This window comes from Gorilla gorilla, chromosome 1 (genome assembly GCF_029281585.2).
Source record: "Gorilla gorilla gorilla isolate KB3781 chromosome 1, NHGRI_mGorGor1-v2.1_pri, whole genome shotgun sequence".
Lineage (NCBI taxonomy): Eukaryota > Metazoa > Chordata > Mammalia > Primates > Hominidae > Gorilla > Gorilla gorilla.
This window is the reverse complement of record NC_073224.2, coordinates 225,069,733-225,086,875: the sequence shown is the minus strand read 5'-3', so window position 1 is coordinate 225,086,875 and position 17,143 is coordinate 225,069,733. Positions and strand designations below refer to the sequence as shown.

At 49.8% G+C, this 17,143-nt stretch overlaps 1 protein-coding gene across 3 annotated transcripts in view; it reads left to right on the top strand.

Annotated features, from left to right (window-relative positions):
* Nucleotides 1-15,621, top strand: part of KAZN (kazrin, periplakin interacting protein) — a 1,230,220-nt gene extending 1,214,599 nt beyond the window's left edge. For all 3 annotated transcript variants that reach the window (XM_055385098.2, XM_055385104.2, XM_055385123.2), the window contains 4 exons: nt 824-925; nt 1,488-1,654; nt 9,974-10,088; nt 12,051-15,621. In XM_055385098.2, coding sequence (XP_055241073.1) covers nt 824-925; nt 1,488-1,654; nt 9,974-10,088; nt 12,051-12,215 — 549 coding nt within the window. In that variant the 3' untranslated portion in view covers nt 12,216-15,621. The remainder of the gene's footprint in view (nt 1-823; nt 926-1,487; nt 1,655-9,973; nt 10,089-12,050) is intronic.
* The last annotated feature ends 1,522 nt before the right edge of the window (nt 15,622-17,143 follow it).

The window sequence follows — 17,143 nt, the reverse complement described above, 5'->3', positions numbered from 1 at the left end:
CTGAGTCCAGGTAGCTGACTTTTCTTAGAGTGATGTCAGAACCCAACAATTCAGGGTCCGAAGAGGGGCAGAAGAGGGGGCCATCCAGCCTTGTGTCCCCCTTCTCAAACACCCACTGAAAAGCATCCACTGTGTGCCTACTGTGAACCCTGGGGTCAGTCCCTGTGGGACCCAGGGAGGCCTGCGATACGGTGGCGAGGTGGTGAGAGAGGACCTGGAATCAGCCAAACATGGGTTTCCATTCCAACTCCAAGACGTGCCACTGTGTGGCTCTGGGCAAAGTCGGAGCTCCCTGTTAGTGGAGCGAGGACAGCAGCAGTGCCTTCCCCATGCCACGCCGAGGACAGGGAGTGACAAGGACACAGACCCTGGCCCCAGTTCCCAGTCTGCCAAGGAGGCACGTGTGGGAGATCACAGCAGTTACATGTAAAAAGAGGTGCAGGGGCCGGGCCTGGTGGCTCACGCCTGTAATCCCAGCACTTTGGGAGGCCAGGGTGGGTGGATCACAAACAAGGTCAGGAGTTCGAGACCAGCCTGGCCAACGTGGTGAAACCCCATCTCTACTAAAAATACAAAAAGAAAGCAGCCCGGTGTGGTGGCAGGTGCCTGTAATCCCAGCTACTCAGGAGGCTGAGGCAGGAGAATTGCTTGAACCTGGGAGGCGGAGGTTGCAGTGAGCACAGATAGCACCACTGCACTCATGCCTGGGCAGCAGAGAGAGACTCTGTCTCGGGGGGAAAAAGAGATGCGGGGCGCCCCCACTCCACACGTGGCCTCTGCGCGTCCCCTTGTCCCTCCGAATGACCCACTGTCTCCCCACAAGGCCCTCCAGGAGCGCCGGGCCCGCTGCGAGACGCAGAACATTGACCCCGTGGTGTGGACCAACCAGCGGGTGCTCAAGTGGGTTCGAGACATCGACCTGAAGGTGAGGGTGATAGCGGAGGTCGGGGTGACTCTAGGGCTTACACAAACCCCATGCAAATCTACATACAAATCAATATGCAAATCCCATGCAAATCAATATGCAGATCTCAAGCAAATCAATGGGCAAATCCCACACAAATTAATATCCCCTTCGTGTGGGCTGGAGCATCTTAACTCAGGCCCAGCAAGAATTACCTGCCTCCTGTTATTCAGGAGGAGGGAACTGCTTACCTTCCAAATAGGAGCTCCATGTCATGATGCTTTGCTCACATGGGGTAGAGAGGCTGAGCCAGCCCCACTCTCCTAAGCAAGTGTGGGGTTGAGATTCATTTAACAAATATTGATGATTTCCTGCTAGGGTCAGGGGCCATCTCAGTAACAGGAGGTCCCTGCCCTCGCGGCTCTAAAAAATTGGGGAGGGGTTCCTCTTCACCGTCAAATTAACTGGTCCCCAGGGGGTCAAGCCCTTGCTGTTGGGGACAGAGCCCCACGTGGAACTGGGGCCCCCTTAGGCCAGCAGCATGGCCCCTGCAGGCTAACAAGCCCCCTGCCTTTGCCCCCAGGAGTATGCAGACAACCTGACCAACAGCGGCGTCCATGGTGCTGTGCTGGTGCTGGAGCCCACATTCAATGCCGAGGCCATGGCCACAGCCCTGGGCATCCCCAGTGGGAAACACATCCTCCGGAGACACCTGGCAGAGGAGATGAGCGCCGTCTTCCATCCAGCCAAGTGAGCACGGGCTGGGATCCAGTCGTGTGGGCTGCTGGGTACAGTACAGCTCAGGGCTTTGGAAGCAGATGGTCCAGCTCCCCATCCTGGCCCATCACTTACTGCCTCCCACTCGTTCTTTGCACCACGGTGGTCACCTTTTACAGATCAGGAAACTAAGGCTCAGAGAAGCAAAGTGCTTTAGCCTGAAGGTCATAGACTAGAAAGAGGTAGAGGAGCAGTCAGGTCTTGAATTAAGTGTATATTAAATCAAAAAACACCCAGGTGTTTAGAGAAGAGATAGCAAGCAGTGCATGTGTAGGGAAAGGCCACGTGCAGGTGGAGTGTAGCTGGGAGGACTTGCATTGGCCTAATAGGTTGAGTTGGTTGGTCCAGGTGGGGCAACTGTGGGGACAAAGGCTTGGAGTCAGGAATGAGCATATTAATGATGCTTATGGACCAGGTAAGCAGACCACATCAGCCCACCTATCCTAGTATCCTCATCTGAAAAGTGACCAGAGAGTGAACACCTGGGCATAAACCAGTCCCCCTCCCAGTGGATTCTCTTCTTAAAATCATGCACTTAGGGTTAGATGACCATTTATTGAATACTTGCTGTGTGAACTATCTAATTTCATCCTCCTGGCAATGTCAAGAGATCAGTAGCGGTATCCCTCCTTTATAGATGGAGAAACTTCTTCAAAGGTACCAAGCTATGTGCCCAAGATACACAGCTAGTAAGTGGCAAATCCTAGATTTGTCCTTTATTCTATCAATACGGTGTATTATATTGATTGATTGAATTTCATATGTCAAACCAACCTTGCATTCCCAGGATAAATCTCACTTGGTCACAGTGTATAATCCTTTTTATATATTGCTGGATTAAATTTGTTAGTACTTTGTTGAAAAAATCTGCATCTATATTTATAAGGGATATTGGTCTATAGTTTTCCCTCCTTGTGATGTTTTTGTCTGATTTTGGTATCAGGGTAATATAGCCCTCATAGCATGAATTGGGAAGTATTCTCTCCTCTTCTGGTTTTTGGAAAAGCTTGGAAGGATTGGTGTTTGTTATTCTTTAGACATTTGGTAGAATTCACCAGCGAAGCCATCTGGTCTTAGGCTTTTCTTTCTGGGAAGTTTTTTGACTTCTGATTCAATCTCTTCACTTGTTAGAGGTTTGTTCAGATTTTCTATTTCTTCTTGAGGCAGTTTCAGTAGCTTATATCTTTCTAGGAATTTGTCCATTTCATCAAGGTTAGCTAATCTGGTGGCATGCAGTTGATCATATAATTTTTATCTTATAATGCCTCTTATATATAAAGTTGGTAGTCATATTCTCTCACTCATTCACTTACTCCTGGTTTTAGTGATCTGAGTTTGAGTTTTGTTCTTTTTTTTTTTAATCAGCCTATCTAAAGTTTTGTTGATTTTGTTGACAGAGCCCAGATTTGACCTTGGGGCTTTCTAACTCAGGCCTGAGTGCTAAACCCCCAAACCACATGGAGCCTTAGGGAGCAGCTGGGCCACTCCCCATGTTATACAGGTGGGGAAACTGAGGCTTAAGGAAAAATTGTGCATGTATGGGAGGGTCCAGGTGTCCTGGGCTGCTCTTCCCTATTGGCAGGCTGACACCCAAGCTGTTCTCAAAGTGAGGCCCACCCCACAGACCCTTGCAGCAGAATCATTGAAGCTATTGTAAAATGCAGATTCCCTGGTCCTGCCTCAGACTTGCAGGACAAGTATCTGCTGGCAGAGCACAGGACTCTACATTTTTAGCATTTTGGGGTGGTTCTTGCAGAGACAGTGTTTGATAAGAACTCTGTTTTAGGCCAGGCATGGTGGCTTATGCCTGCAATCTCAGCACTTTGGGAGGCCGAGGCAGGAGGATTGCTTGAGTCCAGGAGTTCAAGATCAGCCTGGCAACATAGCGAGACCTTTTCTCTACTAAAAATTTAAAAAATTCCCTGGAGGTGGTGGAGTGTACCATATAATCCCAGCTACTCAGGAGGCTGAGGCTGGGGATTACTTGAGCCCGGGAGTGTGAGGCTGCAGTGAGCTATGATTATGCCACTGCACTCCAGCCTGGGTAACAGAGCAAGGGTCCATCTCTACAAAACAGAAAAACAAAACAAAACCCTCTTCCAGGAGCCATGAATCAAAAGACACAGGAAAAAGCCTTTTCTCCTCAGAATTATCCCCTTTCCCTGACTTCCCTTCTGGAGCCACATGATCTGTAACAAACCTTTTTCTGAGCCCTGGAGAGATGGCTCTAGCTAAATATTAGCAGGCATTCGTGTATCTGATTAAACTCTTGACCACCCATGAGGTGACAGGTGTGTTCAGGACTAAGACTAGTCAGGGAGCACCAGAGAAGGGACTGCTGGGGACAAATAGGGTGGGTTTTTATGTTGTGGTGGGGCAGGGACTTCTTCAAGAATGAGACGAAAGCAATGAACCTCCCAATGATAAGAGGGAAATGACTCTGTCCAGGCTCCACATTCACCAAGAGCTTATGGGTCCCAATATGACGTCATCTCTAGTCTCCTCCCACAACTTTGACAATGCACATGACCCAAAGGCGCCAAGGAGAAGTCTCTGCCATGGTCTCATGGTATCTGCTTTGACACACACTGACTTCCTGCATCTCCCGATAAACCTTGGTCCGGCGCCAACAATGTGTCAGTCATAGGACTGTTCTTTAAGGACCTGGAGAATAAAACCAGTGGGCAGGAAGGATGCAGCAAGGAGCAGAGGTACCCAAAGGCAGCTGCCAGGGGATCGGAGGAGTCAAAACAAAAAAAAAAAAATATGCCTTGAAGGCAATATGGCCTGTCACTAAAACAGAGTCAGGGACAGGACACACATAGGAGCAGGACTGGAACCAGAGCAGGACTGGAACCCAGGTCTCTACTCCTAGTCAGAAGCTCTTTCTGGAACTGATCTCTCTCCCCTGGGATCTAAGCTAGAATAGTGCCCCTTTTGCCGTAAAAGCCACCCTCCACAGTCATTGAACACCTGCTGTGAGCAGGCACTTGAGTGATCCATGTCCTGCCTTCACGAAGCTTACAGAGATGGGAGAAGACCTCATAGGTGGATGGTGTGGAGTTCCAGCCCAGGGCCTGCTTCCACTCCAGGTTTTCTCTCTTTCCCTTTTTTAATAGATCTCTGAGGGTCTCTGCTCATCCAAGAAAGGCTTTGGCTCCTATCCAGGCAAGAAACTGGTTTCATAGACAACTAGGTGAAGACATAAACCCATCCAGAATGCCTTGTGGCACTCTAGCCCCAGGCAGCCCAAGTTCAAATCCCAGCAGCACCAATCCCGGCTGTGTGACCCTGGGCAAGTTACTTAACCTCTCTGAACTGTACTTTCCTCATTTGTAAAATGAGTATGGTAATCACTATCTGCCACCCAAAGAGCTGATGGCAAGATGAGGTAAGACAAATGCATAAAACAATTGGCAAAGGAACCAGTACATCGTAAGATACCCAGTAATATAAATATTAGTGATTTATTCCAAACCCACCCCTAGCCCCACCACCGCTGCCTCCCATTCCTCCTCTGCAGGGCAATGGCTGCAATGTGGGTTCGAGCCCCAGCATCACTGCTTTCTTGCTGTGTTGAACATGAGCTAGTGGTTTTAGGTTTTACTCTCTGAGCCTCAGTTTCTTCCTCTGTAATAGGGGAATATGACTCATACCGACCTTGTAGCTTTGTTCCAAAGGTTCCGTGAGGCAAATTGTATGCAGCCTGCTTGATACATAGATGCCCGGCAGTAACTGAGAGCTTCTGCCCCTGCCTTCATCTGGAGGCAGAAGAATCTCCATGCAGTCAATTTCCTCTGGAGTAGCTGCATAAGAGTCCCCTTCTGTCAGTTTGCTCCAGTGTTCTCATTAGCATTTCAATGGAGAAGAACAATTCCATTACAAACTCAAATAGACTTGACCCTCAAACACATAGAATGAGAGAACCTCGTCACCTGTCCCACCTCCTCAGCTGACAGGCTTCCCAAGACATTGGCAATGGAAAACATTTATTCTCTGGTCACTCAATAGGCCACTGGAATGGGGGTGGAAGGACACATTGAGCTTAGATGAGATTCTGTCCCACCCCACCCTCAAACCATCCCTGAAATGTGAGCCCAAACTCCAGGCACTGGGTCAGCTCAGTGCCCAGAGGTGTGGGCCTGTGTGCGATGGGACCCAGCGGGGCCTTTGAGGCCACATTCTGGCTCCTCCGCCATCATCGGTGTGATTTTAGACAAGAAATTTACCCTCTCTGAGCCACGGTTTTTTCAGCTTGCAATGGGGATGATCACTCCTTCTTCCCAGGGCTTTGCAGAGGGTTTGCTGAGCCACCGTGGTGAGGAGCTGACACTGCCCAGGACGTAGCAGGTGGCCCTCGAGTACTCTTTCCTTCCCATTCATTTTCTCCAGCACAGCATCTTGTGCCTCTCCACCCTTGTAAATCCTTGGTTAATGGGTTGAGACTCAATGCTCGGGCTGGCCCAGCTGGTGGAGGCTGACTCCCAACCCCCAACCTTCCTTCCTGCACCATGATGCCTATTTAGTGCCCAGGGTGCTCTACATTGACTCAGGAGATTCCAGTGAGATGCCCCATTCACCATAACGTTCCCTCATCAAAAGTTCTCCTTCTAACGTACCATTTCCTCGAGGTCCAAGTGACTAGAAATACTTAATAGGTCGGTTCAAAGCTTCCAAAGACCTTGGCCCTGTGCTTGGCTTATCCCCTGGAGTTTTCGTGTTTTCATCTAATCCAAAGGCCTAGATGGGGGGATTTCAGCCACTGTGGAAAAAATAAGGAGGGAGGATATTTTGGCACAGTGGAGGCCAAGGTCACCCCGTATTCCTTTGTCTACAGAAAGACAACCACTTTCTGTGCATAGGGTAGCTTGTTAAGACCAGGGCTGGCCAGGCATGGTGGCTCACACTTGTAATCACACCACTTTGGGAGGTCGAGGCCGGTAGATCACTTGAGCCCAGGAGCTGGAGACTAGCCTGGGCAACATGACAAAACCCGGTCTCTACCAAAAATACGAAAATTAGCTGGGTGTGGTGGCGTGCACCTGTAGTCCCAACTGCTTGTGAGGCTGAGGTGGGAGGATCACCTGAGCCCAGTAAGCCAAGATTGCATCACTGCACTCCAGCCTGGGCAACAGACCGAGACCCTCGCTCAGAGAAAAAAAAGATCAGGGCTGCTTACTGGACTTTATCGTACAGATGAGGAAACTGAGGCCCAGTAAGGTGTTCTACTCGCACCAGAACATATGGAGGGAATAGCTGAGCAGGAACTCCAACCACGTCTGTGTCCCCAAAGCCTTTGTTTGGCCACAGTAAGATGTAATTGTAGCAATTACTCTTTCTATTGTTACTCAGAGCTTAATGTTTATGTGTGTGTATATGTATGGGTATGTATGGGTATGTGTGTGTGTATATATGTGTATGTGTGTTTGTATGTTTGTGTATGTGTTTATATGTGTGTATATGGGTGTATGTGTATGTTTGTGTATGAGTGTGTGTTTGTGTGTATATATCTGTGTGTATGTGTGTTTGTGTTTGTATGTCTGTGTACGTGTGTCTGTGTGTATATATGTGTTTGTGTGTATGTGTGTATATGTGTGTTGTATGTGTATGTATGTATGTGTATGTGGTGTTTGTGTATGTTTGTGTATGTGCGTGTATATATGTGTGTATGTGCATGTGTGTGCTTGTGTGTATATGTGTGTGTTTGTGTATGGGTGTGTGTGTGTGTTTGTGTATGTGTTTGTATATGTGTGTCTGTATGTTTGTGTGTATGTTTGTGTATGTGGGTATATGTGTGTTGTGTATGTGTGTATGTGTAGATGGTATTTGTGTGTATGTGTGTATATATATGTGCGTGTGTGTGCCTGTGTGTATGTGTATATGTATGTGTGTATGTGTGTATTTGTGTGTGTATTTGTGTATGTGTTGTGTATTTGTGTATGTGTGTGCATATGTGTTTGTGTGTGTATATGTGTGTGTATGTGTGTATGTTTAGGTGGTGTTTGTGTATGTTTGTGTGTGTGTTTGTGTATGTGTATATATGTATATGTGTATGTGCACTTGTGTGTATGTGTGTATATGTGTGTATGTTTGTGTGTGTATATGTATGTGTGTATTTGTGTGTATTTGTGTGTGTATGTGTTTGTATTTGTGTGTGGGCATATTGTATATGTGTGTATGTTTGTGTGTATGTGTGTATATGTAGTGTGTATTTGTGTGTTTGTGTGTGTCTGTGTGTGTGTGTGTGCATGTGTTCATGTGTATTTGTGTATGTGTGTATTTGTGTGTGTGTTGGTATGTTTGTGTATTTGTGTATGTGTGTGCATGTGTGTGTGTATATATGTATGTGTGTATTTGTGTGTTTGTATTTGTGTATGTGTTTGTGTGTGTGCATATGTGTTTGTGTGTGTGTGTGTGTGTGTGTGTGTGTGTGTGTGTGTGTATCCTCTCATTTAGTCCTCACAATGACCTGCCGAGGAAGTTCTGTTATTAACCCCACTCTGCTTAGCACGCGGCCCAGGCCATGCCAACGCTAAGGCACTGAGCCAGGCTGCTGACGTGGAGCCCACACGTGTGACCACTGTCCTACCCTAAATCCCAAGGTGGGAAGGCCGTGGTCTAGACCTTGATCCCAGAGGCCCAAGTTCAATTTCCATCCCTGCCACTGGGTGTCTTGTGTATCTTTGGACAAGACACACCCCCTCTTTGGTCTTCTGTCTCTTCTTCAGTGAAAATAAGAGATGGGACCCCGAGGCTCTCCCAGGCTTATTTGACTGCTAGTGTTCCAAGAGCTGGGGGATCCAGCACCCCTCTGTGCCAGAGAGCAAACAGCCAGCTGCCTGAGTTTACATTTTTTGGCTTCTGCAATTACAGCTGCTTCCCCACTGGACCTGGGGAATTTCGCCTCCAGGTGGAGCAGAGGGGCCATTCATGAGGGCATTTCCTGACCCACCACTGAGCAAGGCCCTCCCTGTTATGTGGAAGCCTGTGGAACCCACGAGTTTGAGAACGTAGCTCATTTGCCATTCAATCAATGCTGTCTCCTACACACCACTCCCCTCCCTTGAACTTTCTCAGCAAAATTTGCCCCAGAAGAAGAACTTCTCTGAGGCAGCTTAAAAGATGCTAGAAGGTTTTTTTTTTGTTTGTTTTGTTTTTTTAAACAGAGTCTTGCGCTTGAGTGCAGTGGTACGATCTCGGCTCACTGCAACCTCCACCTCCCAGGTTCAAGTGATTCTCCTGAGGTTCAATCTTAGCCTCCGAGTAACTGGGATTACAGGTGTGCCCCACCATGCCCAGCTAATTCTTTTTGTACTTTTAGTAGAGATGGGTTTTGCCATGTTGGTCAGGCTGGTCTCGAACTCCTGGCCTCAAGTGATCCACACGCCTTGGCCTCCCACAGTGCTGGGATTACAGGCGTGAGCCACCATGCCCGGCCTAGAAGTTTCATTTCTTTCAATGAGTCTACCTCCGTGGTGACTTCTGGCTCCAGGCCGGGCCTCTTGCCCCAAATCTGTTTATCCACAGCATTGATATGCAGACTTTTTCTGTATAAGGCCAGATAGTGAATATGTTACGATCTGGGAGCCATATGATCTCTGTCAAAAGTCTACAACTCTGTCCTTATAGCAACAAGACAGCAGCCACAGACAACACATAAGCAAATGGGCACAGCTGAGTTCCAATAAAACTTTATTTATAAAATCAGTCGGCCAGCTGGATTTGACCCGCAGGCAGGCTGTAGTTGGCCAAATCCTAACAGAAGCTTCCATGCTTTTGCACAAAGAAGGGAGTCATGGGGGCAGCTTCAGGCAGAAAGCCAGGTGGGGGACACAGATTGCAAATTCAGAGCAGGGGAGACTCCTCATGCTTCTCCGAGCACAACTAATTAGCTACCATGCTGAGATTCTCATCTCGAGTCTGTTGCAGTAAGGTTCACAGTACACTGAAGAGTTAAGATTAAGACTTTGGAGTGTCAGAAGCCTGAGTTCAGATCTTGATTCTGCCGCTTACAGCTGTGTCGTCTTGGGCAAATTGCTTGCTGTCTTCAGCCTCCTTTCCCTCGTCTGTAATGCTGGGCTGGCAGTCCCAAGCCCCAGGCATGTTGTGAGAATCACACTTATAAAGTGCTGAGCACAAGGATGGCACGTGGGAGGTAATCAGTCGGTCTCAGCAGCTGTGGTCATTGTCACCAATGTGTGTGTGTGTGTGTGTGTGTGTGTGTGTGTGTGTGTGTGTCTCTGGGGAGCTGACTGAGCCTCCCCTGCTGACTCAAAATGGTCCTCTCTTCAGCTCCACAGGCATCCGGGAGGCTGAGCGTTTTGGAACGCCCCCTGGCAGGGCCTCCAGCGTCACGCGGGCAGGAAAGGAGGAGAACAGCAGCGGTCTCAAGTACAAGGCTGGCCGGGTAAGTCTCTCAATGGATTTGCCTGTGAGTCCTGCAGACCCGGGAAAGGTCTTTTTTTTCTTCTCCCAGCGGCAGGTCTTTTTTTCTCCTCCCAGGATCTCTGTGGCTCCTGTGTTGGCCTGTGAAGGTGGAGTGCCAGGCCGGGTCACGGGGGCATCCAGGACAGATGCCCTGGATGTACCTTCAAGGAACCTTCACGATGCTTTGGGTACAGTGCACAAAGCCCCCACAGGGCTTCGAGTAGCACCTGGATCTCAAAGTGCAGGTCTCACCTGCCTGCGTCAGAATCACCTGGGGCTATTACAGAACGTGCAGATTCTGGGACCCACCTTGGTCTCCTGGAAAAGGAGTTCTCTGGGGCGAGGGGGATCCTGCATTCAGCTAGGCTGCCCAGAGGGTTCCAGCGCAGCCCCAAACTCTGAGCCCCAATCACTGATTTCAATTTGCGACTTCAGTGACCTGACCAATAGCAAAGATGAACCTCTGGTGACTCCAACCAAACAGTATGAAAACATGTGCAGTTCAGGTCTGATTGCACAGACTCCAACTGACACAGATTCCTCAATGGAAATGCACAGACACAGACGGCAGAATTGGGTAATCCAAAATGTCTTCCATTTGAAGAAGGCACGATCCCCATTCATTCATAAAGATGAATACATTGCCACTTTACCCTTAAGAAGCTCCATTCTAGAACATGCATTCTAGTAATTGGGGCTGATATTGCCCCCCAAAGGAGTGAAAATTTGTTTTGGCGGTGGTGGGGGGAGGGGGAGGGGGCGGTGGCAAAAATTCTTCTTCTTTCTATGTAAAAGCACAAATGGACATATGGTACGGAAGCAGAGGCGTAGTATGTCTGTGGCATTACAATTTCACAGCAGGGGTGCAATTAGGAAAAACTGTCTAAAAAGTCTCCTTAGGGAGCAATAATAATAAAAAAAAGAAGATCTGGAAACACTGGTCTGGAAAGAAAGGCAGTCAAAGAAATAGTTACAAAGCACTAATGTGACTACTTTAACACAGAGATGTGTGCAATAAGAGAGAAGTATTTTTGAAGGCCTACTGTGTGTGATAATAATAGTTACTATTCATCAAGTACATCAAGTACTTACTCGGTGCAAGCACTTGCTATGTGCTTTGCAGATGGGACTTGACTTTTTTTTTTTTGAGACAGGGTCTCACTCTGTCAGGCTGGAGTGCAGTTGCACGATCTCAGCTCACTGCAACCTCTGCTTCCTGGGTTCAAGTGATTCTTATGCCTCGGCCTCCTGAGTAGCAGGGACTACAGGAGCTCGCCACCACGCCCGGCTAATTTTTGTATTTTTAGGAGAAGCGGGGTTTCACCATGTTGGCCAGACTGGTGGGACTTTACTTTTTACAACAAACCTGGGAGTTAGAAACTACTATTCCCATTTTGTAGCTGAGAAAAATGGGCTCAGAGAGGGGAAGTGACTTGTCCAAGGTCACACAGCTGGGAAGTGGCAGAGCAGGGATCTGAACCAGGGTCTGTGAGTCTCCAAAACTCGCATTCTTTCTGCCACACCAGGCCGTCTAGAATATTCCTCCTTGACTTGGGAGTGCAGTCAGACCTCATGGGCCTGCTCAGACATTCTCACAGGTAGTCTCCAGGACACACTTCCTCAACTCTCCACCCACCAAGGAGGGAAGAAGGAGGCTTTTGTGAATCAGGAATAATCAGACTAACGATATTTGTCCTCACCCTTGGTAACCAACTGAATCCTTCCGGGGGCGGGGGGACACAAAGCTCTCCCCTAATGGTCATTCACAAACTCCCCTCAACCTCCCTGAGCAGGGAGTATTATTACTAATAGGAGGAGCACACAGAGGTTAAGTAAGTTACTCAATCACAAAGCAATTAGAATTGGAGACATTTCCCAGACCTTCATTCTTAATTCTTGTTTCTCTTCTTCCTGTCCTTTGATCATATTCTTCTCTTCTCAGCTGCCCCTGGGGAAGATAGGAAGGGGCTTCAGCAGCAAAGATCCCGATTTCCATGATGACTATGGCTCTCTTCAAAACGAAGATTGCGGAGATGATGACCCCCAGAGCAGGCTGGAACAGTGCCGTCTGGAAGGCTACAACAGCCTGGAGGTCACCAACGTGTAAGGAACTGGTGGCTCCACCAGACCCAATGTGAGAGACCCAGGAAGGAAGAGAAGCCAGATGGCCTCAGGTGTCGTTCTCACTGTACATAGCGGCCGCAGGCTGAGGATGTCCCTTGCTCCTGGGCAAAATCCCGACGGACTCTGCGGTTTCAGCTCCACAGCGCCCAGGAGAGAGAAGACACCAGCCCACCTGTCTTGGGTGGGCCATGGACTTTCCTGTTCAGCTGGAGATGGGCCCAGAGGACCTGTCACAGTGTCCGGCCCTGCCTCCATCCAGGATACACAGGCTCCACCTCAGAGTGACCGTCACTGTGGAGTAGCCAAGCAGTCCCTGGAGCCTTAAACGGAGCTGCCAAGGTGGGAAGAGGCCCACAGTTCCCTAAAACACCCTTCCGGCGGGAGCAGGGGGGACCCCAACCCCACACCCCAGCGCCCAGTGCATTGGCAGAGCCGGGTGCAGGAAGTGCTGCCTCTTGCCGAGACGTCGGACAGGGCGGGGGTTGGGGGACTCTCGGCTGCAGCATCTTACCCTTGACTGAGAACTTGGGTCCTGACTTGGCTCACTGAATCTCTCTTGGGAGAATGCAAAATCCTTCCACCTGAAAAGCTCTGTGACACATGGGGGTGGACGTATTGAAGAGCTGTTTGCCGATCCACCCAGGAGTGGCTACGCTGAGTGGGGAGCCAGTGAATGATCCGTGCAGGAGTGGGGCTTAGCAGCCACATTTCTAGGAGATGCAGATATCCTATCACCAGAATGAAAGCTATTGGGACAACAGGATCGGGGATGACCGATGGCCCCATATGGTGAATCTCTGGCCTGTGGTTTGGCTTTACTGAGATTCCAAACCCCACTATCTGCACTCCGTGACAGTGGTATGGAGTGTGGCAATGAGTTTGGGGTCTGGAGCAGGGAAATGCTTGACATTGTTAACCCAACAAACCTTTGTTGTGATGTCCCTGTCACCTGAAACATAGGTGACATAGCTCACCAATGTCCTAACCGAGACACAAACTCCACAGAGCAAAATGATTTGGTATTGGTGGGGAGAACCCCAGCCCTTTTCTTGACCTGCCACTGTTATGCTGTGTGGCTTCTTCCCAGTGGCCTCACCTCTCTGTGCCTCAATGTCTTCATCTACGATACTTCTGGTTCCCTCCCAGGGACATCGTGAGGATTAACACTTGCTAATATCTGTAACACAATTTGTAACCTCTCAGGAGACAATGGGAAGTTATGGGGTAGCTAATTTCCCATTTACAACACAGAAATGACATAGAGCTAGTTCGCTCCAACTCTTTAGGTTGAAGCAGTGTGCAAAAGGAAGAAAAGAAATGTTTAATGTTCAGACCTGCCAAGAGCCTCCAACAGGGCTCAAGAAACATATAAATCCCATGAGCACAGCCTTGAAAACCAGTTTGACTCAAGCCTTTGGGCCTCAGTTCATCGACCAGATGACAGCCACGTGATGATTAGGGAAGGACGGATGCATTGCGATTCTGCCTACACCTCGGGTTATCAAAGCGAGTCACTTGCTGGAACCATGATGCTCGACCTCCTTCAAGGCCGTTTGCACTGGGGCTTGAGTTTCCAAGATTCACAACAGGTGTCAGCTTCTGAGAACCCTCAAAGCGTGTGTTCTTCAACCTGGCAAATTGTTTCCTCTCATGGGGGAAGCCGAGCTCTGATGAACTTGAGAATTACACCTCTCTCATGCCGAAGACCGTGGTGTTCCCCCCTAATGACATAAACGCAGCCTTTCTTGCTGTCTGAGACCAAATGTCTAGTTGGTAGACAGGTGGATGTTTGGCCTCCTAAGGGCACACTTCTGATCCTGGGCCCCAGGTGGTGAATCTCTGGCATGTGGCTTGGCTTTGCTGAGACTCCAAATTCCATTATCTTCATGACATTCGGCCTCATCCATAGGGTCCTGAAGCTGCAGTCCACAGCTCAGAAAGGAGAGGTGAGACCTCCCTCCAACCTGGTGCCACAGGTCTCTCCCAAGCCACATCCAGCCTGGATGACCTGGGACCCCAGAAACTGCCGTTTGGGAGGCAGCAACGGCAACGTGCCCAGGCAGGCAGTTATTCCCGCAGAGTGAGTGAGAATTGTAGCAGGGCACTTGAATGCAGAGCTGATGATTTGAAAGCAACGTTCACCCAAGTTGTCAGAAATGGCACTTACATGGTTCCATCTTGCTGGAGACAAGTGGACAATTGGGGGTCACTGGCAGAGACGGTATTGCCCAAAACGTTCACAGCAGGAGGCCAGCAGGCCTGGGGCAACACGGGCAACCACAAATGCCTCTTTTGGTTTAAATTATGCCATCACAACCCTCTTTCACCCACGAGGCTCCCCATCCCTGACAGCCAGGTGAGCATTTGGAGCTGGTTTCTCAACATGAGGATGGGTTGGTTGTTAAATTAACAACCTCCGCAGTGTCAGATTGGGTGAGCTTTGTCTGCTGGAAAAACCCAAAAAGTCAACTCTGCTTCAAGGTGGGCAAGAAGAACAGAAGGCGGAGACTTGGCAGAGAGACTCAAGCTGATTGTCACAGGCTACAGAGGGGCCAGCTCCAGAACAGTGACCCGCTACATCCTGTCCAAGCAGCCTGAGTGTGGTCTTGGTCCCTGCAGGGCGATGTGGGCATCTGGACCTGGGGACGATGTGGATGCGCTTCTTGGAAAGCTGTTGTAGCTTGTGCCTGTGGGTGCAGAAGGCACCTGCCCGGCAGACTCTCAGCTTTCTGACCCCCAGGAGCCTCTGCAAGGCCCCTTTGTCCTTGGCTGAGCCGGACCTTTCTTTTGGAAATCTGTCTGTCTGTTGGCATCGCTGTTTTCAGACCCCAGGCTGCAGAGGAGGGGAGAAGCCACACAACAATCTGGACCCAATAAAGTGGAGAGAAGGGCGTCTCTACACAGCCCGGCCAGCGTGGAGGGCCCCAGGACAGGGACCCAAAAGCTTGACGTCACTGAACAGGGCTGGGTACTGGCAGAACAGGAAGATTTGGCCAGAGGTGACCTCAGTATTTCCTCCAGGGGCATCCAGGCCCCTCTGACCTGGGGAGAAGAAGGCCCATGCTCAGGCCCACCTCCCCCTTCCCATCAGAGCCCATGCGTCCTGGGCACCACCACTTCCACTCTGCTTTCCGAGGCTCCGGAGGGCTCTTCCTGCTGTGAAAGGAGAGAAGAAACCCTGTGGGCAATGGCAACCTCTGAGTCTGGCATTCTTGCCAATGGCTGGCCAGCGAGGAGAATCTCCCAAGCCCTGACACACAAAGGCATTTTGTGGCTGCAGAGGAAATGGGTTGGCTCTGAACAAAGATGCAGTTTCTAGGGCCGTGGCCCCAAATTGCTTCCCCGAGAGTGAATTTTAACACTGTAACAATAAATACTACTGCACAGCACTTTATGGCAGAGGGGGCTTTTTTCTGTGTTTTCTTATTTAGTGTTCCCAGCAGCCTCTTTGTGAGATTTTGAACCCATTTCACAGGTGGAGAAGCTGAGATCGGAAAGGTGGAGGGCCTTGCCCAGCTCTGTAAAGCTAAGACATCCCAGGGCAGGGACTCAAACCCAGTCCATCTGCCTCCGAATCCCAGGCTCATCCTCACAATTACACACTCTCCCAACCCTCGCCCCCCTGCAATGTTGGCAAACCCCCCTCCCCCCACCTCCCAGCATAGGATTTACCTTAGCAGGTAGCATCACTCAAAATGCAATTCAGGTGCACTCGGAGTGTCTAGAAAAGTCCCTGTGGGGGCATTGCCTTCTGCCCTGGGAACTTGCAGTCAGGAGGGGACACCTGACAAGTCCCCTCCCCTTGTGTCATTTGTGTCATTCCGTCACTCCTCCTGGGGGCACTTACATCTTCAGATTACCGGACTGGATCTCTAGTGGTGGGACGCCCCAGCACAGTGCCCTTCAGACCGCCCCATGGCCTCGGATCACCTGGTGGGGAGGTATTTTGGGAGTGCAGGTGCAGATGCGGGAATTCTGGAGTCCCACCTGAGATCAGCATTTCCAACAAGCTTCCAGGTGCTGCTGCCGGTCCAGGGATCTCACATCGAGTTCCAAGGTCATGGCGCACAGATGGGCCTTCCTAGCAAAGCCCTAACCACACAAGGTGGGGGCTGGTCTGTGGGCTCCACCCAGGTATCCAAACAGCCCTGATGGAGCCCCACCTACCAAACCAGGCTGTGTGCTTCTCGTGGGGCAGGAACCCAGCTGGACGCACTGCCCATTGCTCATGTCGGCAGGGGCTGAGCACTCTGGAAGTGTGTATTAAATGGGGAGGAGACAAGAAAAGTTAGAAGACGCTGAGAGATAGACTGGGGATGGCCAGTTTTTCTAGGCTGACCACAGATACTGTATCATTCAATCCACCTGGGAGCCAGGGCTGGTCCTTGGTGGTGGGGATCCAGTGGCAGAACTTACACAGGTCATGAAAGGAGGTAAGAAACACACCAGTGGCCAGGGTGATTGATTTCAGATAGTGACGAGTGTGATCGGGACTTCAAGTAGAGCGCGGGGGATCCTTGAGGATTTCTGAGCTGAGACCTAAATTCTGAGGAGCCAGCCCTGCAAAGATCTGGGGGAAGACCATCCCAGGCAGACAGGCAGTCCCTGAGCTAGACGCTGGGACGTAATGGTGAAAAATCCTGCCCAACCACTACCCTCTTGGTGGGAAAGACAGACATGAATTAAATACTCTGCCAAGTGTCACTGTGGTCTGTCTTTTTTTTTTCTCTTTTTTCTTTCTTTTTTTTTTTTTTTGAGATGAAGTCTTGCTCTGTCACCCAAGCTGGAGTGCAGTGGCAGGATCATAGCTCACTGCAGCCTCAATCTGCTGGGCTCAAGCAATCCTCCCACCTCAGCCTCCCGAGTAGCTGGGACTACAGTCATGTCACCACACCTGATTAATTTTTTTTT